Below are 21,844 nucleotides of genomic sequence, written 5' to 3' on the forward strand. Positions count from 1 at the left end.
CTACTTTTTTCATATATAAGGTTAAAAAAGTAACACTAAAGAAATTTTTTTTGCCTTAAGTATGTTCTAAACTTATAGATAAACACATTTCATAAAAAGATTTTTTCTAAATCAGTCATTTAGGGCATGAAATTAATTTAGCAAATTAAAATTGCAGATTTTTGCAAATAACTTGCAAATATGATTTCTGCGGATTTTCTAATTTACATAGGCGTTTTCTATGTATATTCCTCTTAAAAATACCTCACTTGTCAAGATTGGATAAAAATTTCTTTGTGGTCGAGATTCCATAACTGTGCGTTATTGAGTAAAGGCTATTTCTGATTATTTGTAGGCTTTAATATGTTTGTTAAAATTTGTACTACCATATATAGGATTAGCCTTCATTAAGGAACAATTTGCTGTGAAATGCACAGGATCCTATAATGTAAAATGCAAAATTTACTTTCACCAAAATAATTTATTTTTCAAGAATATCATAATAGAATACTTTATATGCTTCAGAACTTGTTTGAATTGGGATCCAACTGAAATAATTGATATTAGTGCTGGGGTGGGCATATGGTTTTGCCAGAGAGGTACGCGAGGCGTCCACGAAAAGTCTACCCCTCCCTTAAACCAAAATCTAGGATTCGTGTAATACAGAAATGAATATAAATATGTTGTATACTGTGAAAGATTCCTGCATTCCCTGATAAAATTTAACCACTTTCCCTACCATGGAGGAACGTAATGGCCATATTTGAGTACTATATTAGAATAAAGGTACTAAGAAAGAGAGGTAATGTCTGATTGAGCCAAAACATACATTTAATCTCATTGGTCGAAATTGTGTACACATTTTGTTACGAACGTATGTTTTTTTTTCATTTCATACATAGATAAAAGTCAGCTGTAAACAGTATATTTTCTTAGTAGAAAGCTTTGCGGATTCAGACTTAATTGCCCAAAAATTTTAAATTTCGTCTTAAATTTGAAAGCTTCAAACAGAGGTGGATTCGCATAAAAAAATTTACAAAGACTAAATAAAATCTTAAAAGAGTTATTAACATATGATTTTGTTTATTTTTGGAGACTTTTAATGTGCTTTTGGATGATTTTTCATAATTAATTTTGCCTCAATATCGAGTAGCGAGTCTATCAATTTCTAAGAATCCACATCAACTTGAGTCGAAAGTAAACAATACTTTTGTCTGCTAGAAATGTTCCTTCTTAGATTTGACGAAAAAGGGGTTCAGAATATGCTTCTATTCTTATATTTCTATTTCTATTAGCTAACTTAACATTATAAATCATCATTTTTTAAATGGGCGCAAGGACTTTTTGGTATAATTATAGAGCTGCTACGCTTTCAGGAATTATTATTTAAAATTTGTAGCGAAACACAAAAAAATCATGTATGGGAATACAAACAAGAGCACTAATGATTTGTTAAAATCAAGAATAATAATATATTGGAGAAAATAATCACGAAACATTTCTCATGTATTATTATTATTTTATTATTTATATCTTGTAGCATGACTGACGGACAAAGTAAATTACATACTGGATGCTCATTGGTATAAGGAATGGATCTACTGCAGTTCACGGTAAAGTATTGCTGGTAACGAATGAATTTTAAAGGCTGCTAGCTGCCAAACGTCTGAACGTACAGATCATGCCCGCACACTGTTTTAAGCGGCATAAGAAGACCTACAAAAAATCTGGAATAGCCATAAATAAATAATGCGTAATTATGTCGCAAAAATGCGCGATAAGGGCCTATTTTACGCGTTTTTTCTTCAGTGAATCTCTCCCTGTGCATCATTGGATCTTGGCTATTCCAGATTATTTGTAGGCCTTCGTATACTGCTTAAAATTGTGTGCGGGAATGATCTGTACGTTCAGCCGTTTGGCAGCTAGCAGCTTTTAAAATTCATAGATTTTTGGCAATATTCGTTACCATCAATATTTTACCGTGAACTGCAGTAGATCCTATGGAATCTTCACACACACAAAATCATATTTCCCCCATAAAGTACAGACGGACTGACAAAAGTGAATTATAGAGTAGCTTCGCTACTAAAAATACCTTGATTTCGGACTGTCTGGATCAAAGGGTAGCGGAATTCTAACTCCTTTAACAATTTAAATATTGGTGTCTTATCAAGCACTGAAATCCCCCACTCCACCCCCCCCCCTTTATTTCTGAGGGATAGGTGATGGAAATTCAACCCCTCCCCCTTTTTATCTCGACTTGGGTTTTTATTATTTAACTAAGTTATGAAAATAGGTATTTACATTAGAAGATCATCTATAGATGCAATTAGCGACAATATCTATTTACAATCGAGTGGGTTGGGAGTGTCCCACTACTCAGAAAAAAGCTTAAAACCACCGCATGACCAATGTCTATAATTCCTGAGAATGTGAGAAAGGTAAGAACGTTACCAAGATCTTAAGCTCCAGACAGACAGATATCATTCTTTTTGCATTGAAGATAAAAATTAGGTATGAGGTATAAACAACTAGCGAAATAAATTTAAAATAATATTTTAGGGGTAGATGAAAGGTCATCAATTTTAACAAGTGTTGGTCCCCAACAACAGCTGAAATTATTGCGATAGGTTTCGTGATTTTATTCGAATTAATTTCGTTGTTGATAAGAATAGATAGAAATATAAGTTAACCTGAGGTTAGGTGGAGAAAATGAATCCCTTTCTTTTTATCCCAAACAATCTATGGACAAAAGTAAAATGATTAACTATTTGATCAATTCCAGGTTCTTGGCCCGAAGGTTTAAAGGACCGGGCCATTAAAACTGAAATGTTTTTATGATTTTTTATGTGATCTATAATGTGATACGATGCACGATTTTTCCACCGGTTCAAGACCAGCGGTTATTGTTAGGTTACTGGAAACCTTTTTTTTTCGGAAATAATTGTGCATTATGTTCGAATTCATATTGTAATTTTAATCTACAGAAGGGATAGTTTTGTGTATCATCTTTGGGGATTAGAAACAAGATAATAGATTGGCTGTAGACTTGAGTAGCTGCGCTTCTGTGTCGAGACATACTTACCTCCCAAGCTCTTCCCACTGCAAAGGAGACCTAAAGATAACAATGTTTTTAGTAACAAGATCTATGTCTGTGTGTGTGTATCGAAGGATCTCGCTAACCACTGAACCGATATGATAAAGCAATATATTTTGCCGCAAGGAATATAATTGTTGTCTGGGGCACATAAAATTGAGGGTGTCATATCAGATTGTTTATAGGATAAAACTGAATAATTAAAACAAAATATACCTTTTTAAAAGTCCGTCCGTACGTCTGTAACGGATAGCTTTTTTCATTAATTTAGGCATGTTAGAATTGTCCTATCGATTTCAAACTTTGCATGCTGATTCCTGTAGTAGTAAGGTACGATTTTGAAAGCGTAGCAATTCTATAATCGTTACTAGAATGTCCGTATGTCCATTTTAAACATGTTGATTTTCAACTTTTTTAACAACAAAATTTGTATCAGATAAAATTATCCGATTGATCTGATTTTTTAAATCTGATTCCTAGGACAACAAAGTACAATATTATAAGCGAAGAATCTCTATAATCAAGTCTTAAAAATGTAAGTATGTCCATAAACATTATCCTGTATCTAGCAGTTTTTCCACAAATTTACTTCTAATTTTTCTTTGACTCATATTTATTTACAATTTGTTTACATTTTATATTCTGATTATTCAGTTCTGACACTATACAAGTGTTAATGTCTGTTTGTCCTACCGTTTCAGTGCTTCGCTTTTATGGATGTTGTCATCCTTGTTTTACTACTTGTGCTTGCACCCCATATAGAGGCTTTCTTTAGAATATAGGAAAACCAACCCAAGTCTTATTTTGAAAATAAATTAGCTTAAAACTCTTTCCGGACCTAAGTAAAGCTTTCCTAAAATAAAGAACTCAGACAGCTCAATTATATTGTTAACCTTAAGTTCTGACGGAAAAACCTTGCCACTTTATCTAATAGAAAACTTGAAAACTAACATATTTTAAAGTGTTTCTAAATTTTTTTTTAAAAATCACGAAATAAAAGTGCAAATAATAAAAATTTAATTAGAATTAAATACTGAATTTAAATCAGATGGTAAGACAAACAAACATTAACACCTGAAGAGTGTTAGATTTTAATAGGCTAATTATGAATTAATAAAAATCTAAATTAATTGTATATAAAGTCTAAGGACAGTCTTACATATTTAGAACTAGATTTTAGTTATGATCCGCTTTTAATAATGTACCTTTTAGTTCTAGGAATCATTATTAAAAAATCAGATGAATAGGATAATTATGCCATACAATTATTGTTATTAAAGTAGGTAAAAAATTAGCATATTTATAATGGACAATGGACATACTGACTTTCTGGTAATGAGTATAGAGTTTACGCTGTTTGAATTGTACCTAACTTGACAAAAGAATCATCAGAAAATTGATGATAAAAGGTAGCCGTTAAAGACGAACCCTAAATAGATAAACTTAGCTTTTAACAACTGAAGAATGAAATGTTTTGTTTGTGCAAGGTTTTGTGATTTTTATTTACCTTGTTTGTGCAAGGTTTCGTGATTTTTATTTACCTTGTTTACCTTATTAGAAGATATGTTGACACAAGTGAGGTCACCAGCCTAGAATAGTTATGTATTGCATCGTATTATAGACAGCTTTCTGCAGATATTAACATGAAGAATTAAACAAGTTTTGTTAGATCTGACGGTCCGAAGGCCCGTATCAACAGAACTGGAATTTATGATTTTTCATTTTCAAATTCGTAGAACATTGTCTGTATTGCGATTCTAGATAAAAATAAATGGATAAGACAATGTCCGATTAATTGTTTTACATCCCCAATGATTCCTCTTCATGTATAATATATAACAATTGGTGGTACGTTGTAACATTTTAATAAAAATTCGATAAAAGTCCTTATATTTGTTAGGCCAACGAATTAGAAATCATTGTCCCCTTCCTTCCTGAATATTCCTCCAAATTGTATTACCTTTGGAATAAGCTGCTTCGTCCCTGAAAAATATAAGTTTATATATATTTTTTTAAACTGGATTCTTCTAATAACTTTTCATTTTACTATCTGCGGAAAGCTGCGATGCGATGCGACATACCTGTTAGATATGGTAGAAAGTTTTCAGATTTAACTCTACTTTGAAGATCTACAAAACCAGATATCTAAAGGAATAAATAATTACTAGAGACAATAAAAATATTGAATTTAAAAGCATAATTTTTCTTAAAATAGTAAAAGTTTAAGAAAACAAGAATGACTAATTAAAACTGCAATGAGGCTTTTCCAATATGGCTTCGAAACCGTTTAATATCCGCTGGACTAGAACCAGTTCTAATCCTTATGGAAAAATCATGTTTAACATCGTTTTACAGACAATTTTCAACAAATAGGTAAAAAACCATAAAATAATACCAGTTTTATTAACATGGACCTTAGTCCTCACGGGGCAAACAAAATTGATTTTAATCTTATATTTTTCATTTTATTAACCGCAGAAAGATGTATATAACTCGATACATAGTTATTAACTAGGTGTCCAGAATTATAGACGGACAAAAAAGAAACCCTGTTGAGTAATCACGCTACATTAAAATTACTGTGTCCCTACTTGAGCTCGGCATCCGCGACTAAGCCTCAAATTTAAACCTACTTGTGTACAACAAAAGAATTTTGAAAAGATAGATTGTCTGCTTAGGAACAGTTTCAGACATAAAGCTGAATTTTAAAGTTGTAATATGACGATTTCACTGAGGCTTACAAGCGGCTGACGCACGGCTGCCGAGCCCTGGTTCTTACCTCCTTTCCTCCAGACTTGATAGAAATATACAGTAGAACTTCAGAGTGGGAGGTAAACTTCTTTTGTAAAAGCTAAAATGTTATAACAATGGATATATTATAATTTAGATCTTATACCAGATTTTTTTGTTGTCTTATAAAGTGAAACACCCAGCGGGCTAAAATAACTATTCCCCCCTTCCGCCCAAATTACATCATCTCCTCACATCCTACTGACCAATAAACGAGTTCCATGTTAGCAACCTACAGTAAGACCCACGAAAAAGTATCTTTTAGGGTTTACAACCCTTATTTCTCAATGTATCATCAAAAAATAGCATATATCCGTGTTCTCTGTATATTTCCACACAAGCATACATAAAAAATTTTAATTTTACTTCCATTAACACCGGAGATTTTGAGAGCTAAAGTTTTGAAAAAGTGACTGAGGAAAATAATTTTTTTTGTTTCTCAAAATTTTTGGATAGTTATATTATGTCTTTCTGGTAACTGGAGAATGATATACAAAGAAAAACAAGTTAACTAATTATTTCTTTTTTATTCCAACAAAAAATATCAATTTTTAATAGCAAAAAGTACTTCTGAATGAATTGATAATTTGCAAATTTCAGGCTATTTTCTTACCCTTATTTATAAAAAGGATTAATTATGACAGTTGCTCCGCCCCCTTTTCTGACATCTCAATCACTTAATAGGGGGTTAATTAAGCTTTTTAGACTAAAAAATCATTATGTTGTAATTTTATTTTCTTTATAACTTTTTCGTTATTAAAGTTAGGATAATTAAACAAAAACAATTTTCCTGCTATATTCATAAAGATTTATTTGGTTTTTTAATCTAAAACAAATTTGCCTAATAAGTGAGTTTTTCAAAATATCATTAAACTAAAAAACTCAAAAATTATGTAAAAAAATGCTTTTTACTCAAAGCCTAAATTTTTTATTTCATTTTTGTATAAAGTTTCTGCTAGTAACAAAAATAATAGGATTTCTATCTTAATTTTGCTCAGTCACTTTTTCAAAACTTTAGCTCTAAAAATCTCCGGTGTTAATGGAGGTAAAATTAAAATTTTTATATATACTTCTGTGGAAATGTATAAAGAACAAGGATATATGCTATTTTTGATGATACATTAAGAAATAAGGACTGTTGTATACCCTAAAAGATACTTGGGTCTTACTGTAAATTAACTACAATTTTCCCCTGTCATAATATCCCCGAATATTCTACATCCATTGTTATAACAAAGTTTTTAAATAAGAAGGATGACAAAATTAAATAGGATAGCTAAAAAAAAACATTTGGATGTCTTTTTGAAAAAAGGCATATAGTTTTTACAGCTTCCACTTGTTGAAATATTTCTAAAATTGTATTCTTTTTTTGGCCCGTGGAACATCCAAAACAGCAGTCTCCAGTTGTTCGGCTAGCAGAATTATAGAAAAATAATTTCTGTGCAGTAATTGGATGTATGTCTAGTCTATCTGTCTTGATGAAGGTATCCAAAAGGAATAAGCCAGTGGCAGAAAAATTAGTAAATATAGTAAATTTTAATGAACCAACCAATCAAACTTAAATAATAGTCCCCAAATTTGTTAAGTTAACGAATAAGAAAATGTTATAATAAAACTTTGGGGACTAGTCAATTGTCCCATCCCTTACTGCACTTAAAGTAAGTAAAAAGTTTTCGTGTTATTCAAATACATTTATGAATATAATAGAGGGAATTTACAAAAGTCAATAATTAAATTAAAAGCTTTTTTTCCCCTCAATGAAATAAACAATGAACTTTTAGTGTTTAATATACAGTTTAGTGCCCGAATTACCGGTCCAACAAAACTGGTAATAAATTTATAATTCTTATTTTAATAATAGAAAATTTGCTATAATACGTAGCTATACATGAACTTTCAGTATGGCATAGAACCGGTTATAATCCATCGAATATTAATTGTTTTCTAAGCCATACTGCAACAAGGATGACAACATCCATAAAAGCGAAGCACTGAAACGGTAGGACAAACGGACATTAACACTTGTATAGTTTCAGAACTGAATAATCCTAATATAAATGTATAAGAGTCAAAGCAAAATTGTGAGTAAATTTGTTAAAAAACTGCTTGATACAGGATAATGTTTATGTTTTTAGGACTTGATTATAGAGTTGCTTCGTTTATTACATTATACTTTGTTGTCCCAGGAATCAATATACCAAAAATCAGATCAATCGGATAATTAGATCACATAAAAATTTGATGTTAAAAAAGTAAAAAAATCATCATGTTTAAAATGGACGTACGGACATTTTGGTAATGATTATAGAGCTGCTACGCTTTCTAAATCGTACCTAACTGCTAAAGGAATCACCATGCAAAATCGATAGGACAATTCTAACATGCCTAAATTAACGAAAAAAGCTATCCGTTACGGACGGACGGACGGACCGACCGACCCTAATTATAGAAAAGCTTCGCTTTTAAATATAAAAAAATACCTTTTGTAGTGGCGATATTTTGGCGGTGTTCTCCTCGCTAGAAAATTAACAAGAACAATTATGTTTAATACCCAGGACGGAATTAATACCATAAAAAAACCTAGTTTTTACCACTTTTACGGTAAAATTTTACCAGCCTATACGATTTAAAAGGTGGTAAAATTTTACCGTAATCGTGGTAAAAACACTTTTAGTGGTACTCCGAGACGCTTTTTACCATCGATTTTTACCACAATTATCGGTAAAATTTTACCAGATTTCCGGTAAAATATTACCATTTTAGGACGCAAATTTATACCAGATTTTGACCAATTTTTACCACTTTTTTGGTAAAATTTACCAGAAATTTGCGGTAAATTTTACCAAAAAAGTGGTAAAACTGTTCAACACCTGGTAATATTTTTGCCCTAAACTGGTAAAATTTTACCAGAAATAGGGTAAATATGGTAAAAATTTACCAATAATTGTGGTAAAAACGGGTGGTAAAAATCACGAGAAAGTGGTAAAAAACGACCTTAATTATAGAAAAACCTCGCTTGTACACAAAACGCAAAAATAAAAAAAAAATTGTTTTCATTATTAACTTTATTGATTGAAACACTTAAACATATTTTTTTACATAATGATTTACATAGGTACGATAGCGCGATACTATATAGGTATATATTCACAGAAATTTTCTTAATTAGTCTATAATTCTAGACGTGGTTTAAATGACCAAATATTACATAGTTTTACAGATAATATAACTGCATGTTTAATCGGTTTAAGCTGAGAAATTAACACAAATATACATAGGTTTTAATTGCTGAGATCTGGATTCTAATTGTACTTTATACTAGAACATTTTTATACAAGAAAAATATATTACGAAGTTACTTTCCATTATTAAATTTTCAAAAATTTTGCTATATAGGAATAGCGGTTTCAAATATAATATTATATGAATATTTTCATCGTCAGAACAAAACTGTCAAACTGTCATATAGATTAATGTACGTACAAATTAAAGGTGGTTAAACATATTTTTGACTCAAGATATCTTGATATATATCACTTTTTTATCACAAATAGTTTATATATGATCTGACTGGAAGGACTATTATACATCAGCTTACTTTTGTCCTTCTTTTCTTTGTTTTTGCCTCTTGTGAAAGAAGACGCGGCAGTCTGGGCACATATAGGTGCATTCGATGAGTCTCGTGTTCAATGGCAGCTCGCTTCGGGGACTGCGTCCATGGGCGCAGGTCTTGATTTTCCCCGGTGTTGCACTTCTTTTGCGCCTACTCAGTTTTGATGCTGGAGGGGGTGGTTCAAACATCTCCTGCTCATCATCTGACACCCCATACACTGAAATTAAAATATTTTTTAAAATTACTTTTTTTTACAAAAAAATACTTCAATTTTACAATAGTTTTTTTTTCTAGCCTAACCTAACCTAGTGTATTAATAGAAAGAGTAATATTTCTAGTTTTAACCTAGCCTAGCCTAGCCTAGCCTATTCTAACCTAACCTAACCTAACCTAACCTAACCTAACCTAACCTAACCTAACCTAACCTAACCTAACCTAACCTAACCTAACCTAACCTAACCTAGTGTAATAATACAATGTAGTACAGAAATGTTTCACTATATGCTTTGGGCACAGTCGCTAGTATAAATATTGTACTATACCTGGGCTTTTTGGTCCTGGATTCTTTATGTTCTCATAAATTATATCAAAATCCGGTTGGTCTTTCATCCTGAAATTAAACAATCTATACTACAAAGTAAAACGATTTTTGTTTGTATGTAGCGAAGGATCTTGTTAACCGCTGAACCGATCGGGTTCTTCTCATAGGTACCGGCAAGGGAAGGGAGTGGCAAAAGAAACTTTAAGGATATACTTCATATTAGAGGGTTTAGCGTACAGAAAAATCATTTACAACACAGTCGCCAGGATAAAGTAGTAAAAACTATTTTTAAAAAATCTTACTTTGCTGGTGTTTCCATAACAGTGACTTCCTTAACCTCGTTCTCATCCGAATTTTCTGGAGAGCCAGCTGCAGCTGTTTTGTTCCTGAATTAAACAATATATATATAATAATTTATTTAAATTAAGTAGTTAACTTTTTGGTTCCACATTTACCCCTTCCACCTTACCCAGCTAGAGGCGTACTTGCTAGTACTCGCTTTTAATAAATAAAGGAACACGTTGAATTTGTCTTTACAGAAAAATCATTTACAACACTGTCGCCCGGATAAAGTATGAAAAAATAATATTAAAAGAAATATCTTACTTTGCTTCTCCTTCCATAACAGAGGCTTGTCCGACCTTCTGGTCATCCTTTTGTGCCGCCGGACATTTCTCGGATTGCTCCCTGAATTAAGCAATCATATTATTATTAAATAGTAAACTTTTTATGGTCCACATTTACCACTCCCACCTTACCCCTAGAGGCATACTTGCTATAGTTTTGTAATATATAAAGGTGAATTTGTCTGTACCGAAAAATCATTTACAACACAGTCGCCCGGATAAAGTATGAAAAAAGATTATTTAAAGAAACTAGTGGCTACGCCCCTAGAAACCTCTAGGGGCACTTAAGGTTGGAAGGGGAAAAATCAACATCTTCCCATTTTCAATTTCATTTTCAGAAGAGTAAAAATATTTTTTGGGGGAGGGGGTGAAGACACCCTGCACAAAAATAGTTTAAAACCTTTCCAGGACCTATAAGAAGCTTCACTTTAAAGGAGAACAATATCGGTTTAGCGGTTATCCTTCGGGACAGACAAAAAACGCTTACTACTTTATATAATAGGATATCTTACTTTGCTTCTCCTTCCATAACAGAGGCTTGTCCGACCTTCTGATCATCATTTTGTGCCGCCGGACATTTCTCGGATTGCTCCCTGAATTAAGCAATCATATTATTATTAAATAGTAAACTTTTTATGGTCCACATTTACCACTCCCACCTTACCCCTAGAGGCATACTTGCTATAGTTTTGTAATATATAAAGGTGAATTTGTCTGTACCGAAAAATCATTTACAACACAGTCGCCCGGATAAAGTATGAAAAAAGATTATTTAAAGAAACTAGTGGCTACGCCCCTAGAAACCTCTAGGGGCACTTAAGGTTGGAAGGGGAAAAATCAACATCTTCCCATTTTCAATTTCATTTTCAGAAGAGTAAAAATATTTTTTGGGGGAGGGGGTGAAGACACCCTGCACAAAAATAGTTTAAAACCTTTCCAGGACCTATAAGAAGCTTCACTTTAAAGGAGAACAATATCGGTTTAGCGGTTATCCTTCGGGACAGACAAAAAACGCTTACTACTTTATATAATAGGATATCTTACTTTGCTTCTCCTTCCATAACAGAGGCTTGTCCGACCTTCTGATCATCATTTTGTGCCGCCGGACATTTCTCGGATTGCTCCCTGAATTAAGCAATCATATTATTATTAAATAGTAAACTTTTTATGGTCCACATTTACCACTCCCACCTTACCCCTAGAGGCATACTTGCTATAGTTTTGTAATATATAAAGGTGAATTTGTCTGTACCGAAAAATCATTTACAACACAGTCGCCCGGATAAAGTATGAAAAAAGATTATTAAAAGAAACTAGTGGCTACGCCCCTAGAAACCTCTAGGGGCACTTAAGGTTGGAAGGGGAAAAATCTACATCTTCCCATTTTCAATTTCAGTTTCAGAAGAGTAAAAATATTTTTTGGGGGAGGGGGTGAAGACACCCTGCACAAAAATAGTTTAAAACCTTTCTAGGACCTATAAGAAGCTTCACTTTAAAGGAGAACAATATCGGTTTAGCGGTTATCCTTCGGGACAGACAAAAAACGCTTACTACTTTATATAACAGGATATCTTACTTTGCTTCTCCTTCCATAACAGAGGCTTGTCCGACCTTCTGGTCATCATTTTGTGCCGCCGGACATTTCTCGGATTGCTCCCTGAATTAAGCAATCATATTATTATTAAATAGTAAACTTTTTATGGTCCACATTTACCACTCCCACCTTACCCCTAGAGGCATACTTGCTATAGTTTTGTAATATATAAAGGTGAATTTGTCTGTACCGAAAAATCATTTACAACACAGTCGCCCGGATAAAGTATGAAAAAAGATTATTAAAAGAAACTAGTGGCTACGCCCCTAGAAACCTCTAGGGGCACTTAAGGTTGGAAGGGGAAAAATCAACATCTTCCCATTTTCAATTTCAGTTTCAGAAGAGTAAAAATATTTTTTGGGGAAGGGGGTGAAGACACCCTGCACAAAAATAGTTTAAAACCTTTCCAGGACCTATAAGAAGCTTCACTTTAAAGGAGTACAATATCGGTTTAGCGGTTATCCTTCGGGACAAACAAAAAACGCTTACTACTTTATATAATAGGATATCTTACTTTGCTTCTCCTTCCATAACAGAGGCTTGTCCGACCTTCTGGTCATCCTTTTGTGCCGCCGGACATCTCTTGGATTGCTCCCTGAATTAAGCAATCATATTATAATTAAATAGTAAACTTTTTTTTTGGTCCACATTTACCCCTCCCACCTTACCCCTAGAGGCATACTTGCTAGTTTTGTAATATATAAAGGTGAATTTGTCTGTACCGAAAAATCATTTACAACACAGTCGCCCGGATTAAATACCAAAAAAAGAAGTGAAAAAAATTTCTTACTTTGTTTGTGTTTCCAAACAAGCGATCTCCTCTTCCAAAGAAGCAATTTTTTGCTTTGCTGCCCTAAGGTCTTGTTTTATTTTCTGCATTGTCTCCCATCCATCGTCGTCCCTGAAAAATAAAAAAAAATAATACTAAAGTAACAGGATGTCCGTGTTTATGTACCGAAGGATCTCGATAACCACTGAACAGATCGGGTTCTTCTCATAGGTACCGGCAAGGGAAGGGAGTGGCAAAAGAAACTTTAAGAGATATACTTCATATTAGAGGGTTTAGCGTAGCTGCTAATTTGAAATATCAGGGGTGTATATCCTATATGGGATCCCCTGTTCAGGTGGTGGGGGGAAAATAACTAAAATATGTGTGGTAGGACCAAAAATTTTAGTTCTTTCAATATTTCTCCATTTCCGTCCCTACTTGGTGAGATAAAAATAGGTGGGAAAAAAATACAAAATTTTGTACCACGGGAACAAAATAAATCTTGTGCGTAATGTACACCCCTGAATGAAACTATAATTATTCGCCATAACAATAATGTTTATCCTACTCTTTTCAATCCGGCTACTACCACCTTCCGAACAGAAATAGAATGGTAACAAAAATAAATAAACTTACGTAGTGCAATCCAAAGTTAGGTTCAAATCTTCTGTATCAGACGATTTAGGAGGGGTATCAGGCAGGTCATCCAGCTTAGCAGGCAGCTCAGGCTCAGACACACTCATTTCGTTCTTCTGTTTTTCGCTATCACTGAAATATATAAATATATATTATATATCCCAGGTAATCGGACCTTTGCCCAAAGAAGTAATTACCAAAAAATATGTAATATGTATTTATGTAATTATGTTGTGATGGATTGTCGAATCCGATTCGATGAATGGTTACCAAAATATAGCTAGGGACGGACGGACGGACAGACAGACAGACAGACATCATTCTACTTCGTTTTATACATATTAAAATATTACTCACCCACTTGTGGTTTCCGGCTTCTGTTCTTCGTGCTGTTCGTCTCTCTCTAAGTCGGCTGCTGCTGTGGCTGTCATGTCGGACATTCTATATTAAATTTGAAAAGAAACAAATTATCACTGGTATTAAATTTTCATTAATAAATGTCCAAAAAACTGACGTAGGGAATTTTAATATAATAGGGTGGCCAGCAAGATCACATATTGGTATATCTTATATTGTAAACAAGTATATAGACAAATTTAACATTTACAAAAAGTTTATACAAATTTGAAACGTTCTCTTTTTTAATTACAGCACATAAACATTACGCATTTTACCATGGAAATCTACCACCGTATTAATTAAAACATTCCCTACGATAACTGTCATATATATAATATTTTTATACAAAATTAAACAAATATATAAAATTAACAAAAGCTAGTTCTGAATACTTTTTTTCCTTAGTTTAGGGGGTAAACTACAACTGCTATATACTGAATTACAAAAAATGCGACAGATTATACAACAAAAAATTTTCAGTTTAAGCTCTTAACTTTAAGCTCATTAAACTTAATTGGTGGAAAGGGGTAGTTTCACAAAATGCATTTGAACTTAATTTTGTGAATTGCATATTTTTCTTTGTTAAGATGGTAAAAGTACGTGGTAGAAAATTTAACTTTCTTCAAATTTATGCCATATAAATAGAGTTTAAACACATTTAAACAGGTTCAAATATACGGTTCACTAAATTAACTTCAAATGCATTTTGGGAAAAGACTCCTTTCTAGATATTATAAAAAAAAATTGAAGATGAAACTTATGAAATCAAAAAAAATTACATATAAATATATATATACGTAAAGTCCTGGAATTATTGGGATTGACTGCGACCTATAATCAGGTCTTCGTCTTGTTCTTCGTCTTGTTCTTCGTCTTGTTCTTCGTCTTGTTCTTCGTCTTGTTCTTCGTTTTCAGACGAAAGTTCCGACGGATAATACTTGTCTCCATTCTGCCAGGGATGTATATTCTACATGGATCGGATGTATAATATTTTTTCCAAGTCTGCTCAGGGATGTATATTATATTTCATTAAATATAAATAGATGGAGGTAAGAAAAAAAGGTAATAATTAAGAAAACTGAAAACATTTGTAAATTTTAAAAATTTTTAGCCGTGGACAAACAATATTTCTTGTGCAGAATATACACCCCTTTCCCGAATCAGCTGTAATGTAGCTGCCAAAGATACCGTAATTGTTTATGTTTTGAGAACATTGTTGAGAACTTGCTCTCTGTGGTGGTCTGGAGCTTGATCTTTTCTTCTTCTCTAACTCATCATCTTCAGGCCTGTGTCCCTGTTCCCACAATCTTTGCTTCTTCATGTTGTCCTTTACTCGTTTGTTGGCATCTCTTCTTGTCCAAGCCTCACCACGCTGGCCGAAATCGGGCAAATGTGTATTTGTTCTGTTCAACATTTGCTGCAGCTTAATTTGGTTAGGTTGCTCACTGAGTTGACTATTACTACAACCTTGCTCTGGACTGAGTTGACTATAACTACAACCTGGTTCTGGGTTTACGTCTTCATCAGGATTTGATGTGCCTGCGCTTTCAGCATATTCCCGGCTTGAATTAATTTGTGCTCTGCTCGTGCTTGCTCTGCTCTGGTTTCTGTACAACACCGCATCAATTTGATTCGTTGATGGAAATGTTGTTTGTTTTCTGGGACGTTTAGGAGCTTCTTTGGTAGGCTTTGGCTTTTGGGCCACTTTTGCTTTTGGCCTGCGTTCTTCTTCTTCTTCTTCACTACTACTACTACTGCCAGTTCCAGTGTCTGGGTCTGATTGATGACCTTCATCTGTATCATCACTCTCTGGTGCTTCTTCTTTGATGTCAGAAAGTAATTCACCTTCTTCTCCATCTTTTTTCCACTTTGCTTTTTCTCCTACAAAGAAATAAAAAATGTTAAAGCAAATGTACATAATTGTAGCTTCAATATTATTTCCATACCTATATGAACATTAGTTACTATTAATCAGATTCAAATGAAAACAAGCAATATTTTTTACCCTATATTAATATGCCAATCAAAGATAAAAGGGGGAATTTTGCATTGGCAGTTGCTTTATAGGGGTACAATATGGAACTGTGAAGAAACGGCGTCGCCACCGCCGAGAACCGCCAATAAAAGCCCCAAAAAAGTGTCACTTTCGCCCACCCCCCCCCCCCCATTTATTACATTAAGACCTGTAACTTACCGTCAATGTTGATGAGTTCTAAAATTTCCATTTGGTTGTATATAGAAACATTTGAGCCTACTGCAACAACCTCATAATGACCCGTGTGGTTGTGAATTATAATGGCAAGTTTGGGTAATATTATTCCACATGGATGTATCCGAATTTCCTTACTTGCATTGCCGTCATTCTTGCCCTCATTGTCCTCAACCTCCACAATTTCGTCACTCTGGTTTCCGTCATCTTCGTTATCCACCTCGAATGATGGTTCATTGTCCAGCTGTAAACTTTTCTTGGTTTTTGCTTCGGCTTCCAATGCGGTTTGCCTTCGCTCCCGGTTCTTTGGAATGATCGCCACATCATCTAAATAATTATTATAGTCATTATTTCAAATAGTATAAATGTTACCCAACCCCCCCCCCCCCCCCCCCTCCAAGGAAATAGCTTAAAATCACCGCAGGACCAATACACAGAAGAGTAGAATCCGATCTCCAGGATACAATTAATACCATAAAAAACCTAGTTTTTACCACTTTTATGGTAAAATTTTACCAGCCTATACGATTTAAAAGGTGGTAAAATTTTACCGTAACCTCGATCGATTCAGTGGTTACTGAGATCTTAAGCTTCTGACGGCCGGACAGACATTAAGCTACTTAGTATTATAGATAGCGGCTGCGCCCATACAAATTTTAGCCTAAAACCCTGTCAGGGCCTGTACGAAGTTTCCCTTAAAACAAAATTAATCCACAGGGTTTTTATCTAAGACTACTTCTCAACTAAAATATTAATAAACTTAAATTTAGGTGATACAGTTCCTACGTTTTTCAAACTATAAATAACAATACCTTCGGCATCCTCATCATTCTCATCACTGCTGCTTTCCTCCACGACACTTGTTGCCTTTCCAGTCACCTGTCTCTCGTTACTGTTGCCTGTAAATAATTAATTTATACATTAATTTTATACGTTTCCAAACAAAAAGCAAGTACTGAAAACATTTTTTCCACCCCCCCACCCCCCCTACTTGGTTGAAAAAAAAATTTTAAAAGGAAATGTGTTGTAGGAGGGATAGAATAAATAAATCATAGAGTTCTTTAAATATTTTTCAATTTTCCCCCTACTTGGTGAAAAAAAACTAGGGGGGGGGGGGAAGAAAAATTTTAAAAAAATTAGTAGCAGAGGAAAAAAAATCTTGTGCAGTATATACACAATACGAGGAAAGATAAAACTTATAAATAATAATTAATGTTCAACAAATATGTACCTGTGATTGAATTATTTCGTCCATAAAATTCTTTCTGTCTTTGCAGTGGTGGAAAGTTTGGTGGTTGTTCATCATCTTGCATTGGGACTGTATCATCAAGATTTCCCACATTTTGGCCCTCATCGTCTGTTTCAGAAATAATTATCTTCTTCGACTTTTTCGAGCCCTTTCCATGCTTCTTCCTTTTGGAGCTTGTGATGTTTTTAAATACATTTACTTTGGGTTTATTATTGGACTGGCTGTTGACAATTGGATCTTCATATAACCTACGTGGCTTTACTGGGTGCTTTACTGGTTCTGGAGTTACTGCTGGATTCTCCGCGGGTGGTATGGGTAAGTCATTCCCAATCTGATCATCATTTGAATTCATTTCAACGTCGTCGCCTCCGTCATCAATTACAAGCTCCTCACCATTGTTGCTTTCTTCATCAGCAATGTTTTCCATACCATTTTCTTCAACAGCATTGCCTTCAGCTTCATTGTCTTCAACAGCATTGTCTTCACCATCAGTGGATACATCAGCAGTGGAATCATCAGCAGTGGAATCATCAGCAGTGGAATCATCAGCAGTGCAATCATCAGCAGTGGATTCATCAGCAGCATTCATCTTTCTATTTCTTGAAATTCTAGTTGCTTTCTCACTGGCATTGTGAATCTTTGTCTGTTCTTCACTCATTTCTGGTTTCAAATTGGTTGTGGCGTACGAATAATACATTACAGCTCTTTGTATAACCTTCTTATTACTATGGACTGTCTTGAAAAATTGCTTGGGGTTCTTTGCCATGTCTGCATAATTTTTGATCTGAAATGAATTTCTCGACCTGTCATTGTTTATTCTCAAGTAAATCGGGTTCTTTCCTTGAACTTCGTGGGGTAAGCAACCCATTGAGTGGGCACCTAACATGTGGTAAAATTTCTTGTCTTCGGCTGTAACACCTGGTGTTGAAGTTGTGATTGTCTTCGGTTTAATACGCCGCTTAATTCTTTGTATCTCTGCAGGGGCCAGATAAAATTCACACATCTGTAAGGCTGATCGTTTCTGTGCCTTTTCCTTCTTGTCTTTCTTGTCTTTCTTGTCTTTCTTGTCTTTCTTGCCTTTCTTATTGCTTGTCTCCTTCCTTGGCTTGATTTCAAAAACCTGTTCATACGTGTAGTTTGGGGTTGACAATGCGCGTTCTTGTTTTCGCGTTACCAGCCCTCGAAATAGCCTCCAGCAGACAGGATCCTCATTAGCAAGCATATAATCTTCGGCCCTCTTCTTATTTTCACAAAAACCAGTCGCGTCCTCTTTAAAAGTGTGTTCGAAATTGCGCAAGAACCTAGATAAAAAAAGGGTTTATATCAAAACAGTCTCAATATATAACATATAACATATATCAAGAAAAGATGAACTAAAAGTCTTGCCACATAAAAAAATACATGGTACAAAATTGAAATTCTTTGAAACATATGCCATAGAAATGTAGTTTAACAATTTAACAAGAATACAATATGCAGTTAACATTTCGTGAAACTACTTTTTTAACTAAAGAACATTGAAATGCATTTTGTAAAACTACCACTTTCACATTTAATAGACGCGGAATAGATGCGATAAATAATTGAATTACCTACAAGCTTGTATGTGGTTCCTCACTAGAAAAAGGTCGCTTGAAGACACATAGGTTCCTGTTCTCCACAAATTTGGTGGGATAGCTTCATGTAGGTACGTCTCGTTAAGCACTAACTTACAATGATCCAAGAAACGTTCCACTGAAATAATAATGAAATTTTCAATTAACTCTGCATAGGTACATGTTTATTATTGTACCAGGGGTGTATATTCTGCACAAGATTTATTTTCACAAATAAAATATATATATAAAAAGATTATTGTACATGGTCACCTGCTAGCAAGAATAGGAATGCCCCTTTTATTCGGTTTATTTCCCTTGCCCCCACCTCCCTTCTCCCTGTTTTAAACGTTTTCTCATCATGTCAAATTTACAAAATAATATTTACTTACCAGTTTCGTCATCAATAACTTCCGGAGCAGTCCAAAAGGCAGCTGTGATGCGGGCGTCAAAGGTGAACTGCTCGAACACGACATACGTGAAGGTTATGATGTCTCGGCATACTTTCAGTAAGGTTTGCCAGCCTATATCCACTTTCCGTGAGTCTTCGAAATTTTGGATGAAAAAGATAATTTCTTCTCTTCTCATATAACCATCTTTTTCCAAGGGGTCATGGTTCTTTATTCTTTCTCTGTAAAAATCTGGTGAGAAAATCTGGTCCACGACAACATCCTGATTCTCACTAGGCCCTTTATTCGCCTCCTCCTCATCAAGCTCATCCACATTGGTCAGTCTTCTTAGATCAGTCACCAAGGTTTCCACAATTTGGCCGGTTTTCTTCATTTCTGTTTTCAGGGTTTTAGTATTTTCAGCCATATCTCTTGATACACTGTCTTGCAGGTCTTTGATTTCATTCTTCACTAACTCATGGTTTGTGGACGTTTTGTTTACCAAGTTTCTGATGGACGCATTAATGGGCTCTAGTTGATTTTTCATTTGTGAGGTCAAGAAAGTACGTAGCTGCTGAAATTGGTTCTGAATTTGGTTCATAACGGCCCCGGTGAACAAATCCTTAAAATGAAACATATTAAACCACATATTTTCAAGTCTTGGTATTTTAAAAACTACGTGGTAGAAAAGAAGACTATCCACAAACAAGAGCAAGTGATCCTAAGCATCTTCCATCATTTTTGGACTTTGACAAACAAAAAAACTTGGTAAAATTTGACCAACTTTTTGGTAAAAATTGACAAGGTAAATTTTTAGGCTAAGTCCAGATTTTTGGACTTTGACCAAAAAATCAACTTGGTAAAATTTGACCAACTTGTTTGTAAAAATTTACAAGGTAAATTTTTATTGGTCAATGTTTACCAAAAATTTAGTCAAATCTTACAAGTTATTTTTTCCAGGCTAAGTCGATATATATCCTAAATAATTGTAATTTGTATCCTCTGGATGACAAAATGAAATAAAAATAATACCTCGCTTTCTTCCATCTCACCAGAAGGGCCAGATGATCCCTGGGGTCGTGATGACTGGGACTGGGATCGTGATGATGTTGCAGGAGGAACTACAACTCTCGCGGTCCGTTGACTCGCGGAGTGGTGCCGTGCCCGTGGAGATGGAGGTGGGGTAATATTTATTGGCCTCATTGGAGATGTTGAGGTTCTAGTTGTGTTCTAAAAATAATATAGATAATTATTGTAAAGCATTACTTACCGAGGATTATAGTTTTAAACAACACCGGCATTATCCTAATTTTTTTCTTCTATTTTTTAAAACTTTACCCTCCCCCCCCCCCCTCTCCCGACAAAATGACTGTGTTAGGTTAGGCTAGGTTAAGTTATATGGTTAGAGGGACCCAATTTGTTCAACGGTTAACGAGATTTGTTGGTACAAACCCACAAACAGACATCATGTTAGTAAGTTTAGTTTAACAACAAAACACCAACAAACCAAAAACCGATAACAATAAAACTTAAAACCCTACCTTTGCTGTTGTACCTTTGCCACCTCCAGTAGATTTGTTGCTTCCAGTTTTGGCACTTGGAGCTTTGGCACTTCCACCTCTGGCACCATTAGGTTTGCCACCTCCAGTAGGCTTGTTGTTCTAAAACAAGAAATAATTGTTGTATTTACAATGCATAAAAAGATATTAGATAGCAGTGGCTACGCCCCTAGAATTTTAATTACTAATATCAAATGTTAAACACACTGTGGAAAATTAATAAATAATTATACTTGGTCAATAATCTTTTGTGGTCTGTTAAGCATGAACCGATAAGGTTTTCCTTTCGATCCGGTAACATGCGAATTTATAAGTTTTTTTGAGCGAAGGGTAGCAGCAATTTGTACAATAGTAAATTAGGCCTTAAATATAATTTTTACCTTTACAGAACTAGCACTCTTTCCAGTCCTCGTCATTTTGGGATCTAGCTTGATCAATTGCCAGTCGAAATTACGCTGTTGGATCCAGGTCGTTGGCATGGGCAATTTGCATAGTTTTAAATCTGAAATGTGTAGACAGAAATTAAAATTTTATGTAAAATTAAATTAAATTGCAAACATGTACTCTTTCAAATTACAGACTAGACTTATAACACTTTAACTTCATACCCATCGATGGCCAAAAAGGTAGGGTTTTGCTAAATTTAGTTGAAATGCCTTTTTTAAAATTAGCTATAAAAAATAATTTTAATGAAAAAAATATTTTAAAGTACATTTCACATAAATTCCAAATAAAGAGGGAAGGGCCTTCAGTTGAATTTTACAACATTTTACATACATATTATAACAAAAGGGGGGGG

The 21,844-nt window shown here is 34.2% G+C and overlaps 5 protein-coding genes across 6 annotated transcripts; all 5 read right to left on the reverse strand.

Annotated features, from left to right (window-relative positions):
• Positions 1 to 326: 326 nt before the first annotated feature.
• Positions 327 to 9,193, reverse strand: LOC145331165 (cilia- and flagella-associated protein 299-like). The gene is made up of 10 exons (XM_080175789.1): positions 9,186 to 9,193; positions 8,347 to 8,383; positions 5,856 to 5,927; positions 5,158 to 5,221; positions 5,037 to 5,059; positions 4,627 to 4,665; positions 3,065 to 3,094; positions 2,673 to 2,721; positions 2,075 to 2,120; positions 327 to 527 (listed from the first exon to the last, which is right to left on the reverse strand). Exons 1-10 carry the CDS (start codon positions 9,191 to 9,193, stop codon positions 461 to 463), a joined length of 435 nt encoding a protein of 144 aa, XP_080031915.1. The 3' UTR covers positions 327 to 460.
• On the reverse strand, positions 8,422 to 11,220 carry LOC145332537 (uncharacterized). Its single transcript, XM_080177535.1, has 3 exons — positions 10,323 to 11,220; positions 10,022 to 10,089; positions 8,422 to 9,696 (listed from the first exon to the last, which is right to left on the reverse strand). Exons 1-3 carry the CDS (start codon positions 10,337 to 10,339, stop codon positions 9,461 to 9,463), a joined length of 321 nt encoding a protein of 106 aa, XP_080033661.1. The 5' UTR covers positions 10,340 to 11,220; the 3' UTR covers positions 8,422 to 9,460.
• Positions 11,221 to 12,120: 900 nt separating this feature from the next.
• LOC145332540 (uncharacterized) lies at positions 12,121 to 14,105 on the reverse strand. The gene is made up of 4 exons (XM_080177540.1): positions 14,003 to 14,105; positions 13,646 to 13,777; positions 13,031 to 13,141; positions 12,121 to 12,835 (listed from the first exon to the last, which is right to left on the reverse strand). The coding sequence occupies exons 1-4, from the start codon at positions 14,083 to 14,085 to the stop codon at positions 12,751 to 12,753; spliced, it is 411 nt and encodes a 136-aa protein (XP_080033666.1). The 5' UTR covers positions 14,086 to 14,105; the 3' UTR covers positions 12,121 to 12,750.
• Positions 14,106 to 15,090: 985 nt separating this feature from the next.
• On the reverse strand, positions 15,091 to 18,726 carry LOC145332538 (uncharacterized). Of its 2 annotated transcripts, none has more exons than XM_080177537.1 (4): positions 17,485 to 18,726; positions 17,066 to 17,152; positions 16,392 to 16,580; positions 15,091 to 15,925 (listed from the first exon to the last, which is right to left on the reverse strand). In XM_080177537.1, exons 1-4 carry the CDS (start codon positions 18,722 to 18,724, stop codon positions 15,114 to 15,116), a joined length of 2,328 nt encoding a protein of 775 aa, XP_080033663.1. In that variant the 5' UTR covers positions 18,725 to 18,726; the 3' UTR covers positions 15,091 to 15,113. The 2 variants fall into 2 exon arrangements, with proteins under 2 accessions (XP_080033663.1, XP_080033662.1); XM_080177536.1 differs by having other exon boundaries at positions 16,239 to 16,580.
• A 752-nt stretch (positions 18,727 to 19,478) lies between these two features.
• Positions 19,479 to 21,829, reverse strand: LOC145332539 (uncharacterized). Its single transcript, XM_080177539.1, has 2 exons — positions 20,519 to 21,829; positions 19,479 to 20,108 (listed from the first exon to the last, which is right to left on the reverse strand). The coding sequence occupies exons 1-2, from the start codon at positions 20,687 to 20,689 to the stop codon at positions 19,482 to 19,484; spliced, it is 798 nt and encodes a 265-aa protein (XP_080033665.1). The 5' UTR covers positions 20,690 to 21,829; the 3' UTR covers positions 19,479 to 19,481.
• Between the last annotated feature and the right edge of the window lie 15 nt (positions 21,830 to 21,844).

Source organism: Acartia tonsa, chromosome 11, assembly GCF_053477335.1.
Source record: "Acartia tonsa isolate MP-2025a chromosome 11, ASM5347733v1, whole genome shotgun sequence".
Lineage (NCBI taxonomy): Eukaryota > Metazoa > Arthropoda > Copepoda > Calanoida > Acartiidae > Acartia > Acartia tonsa.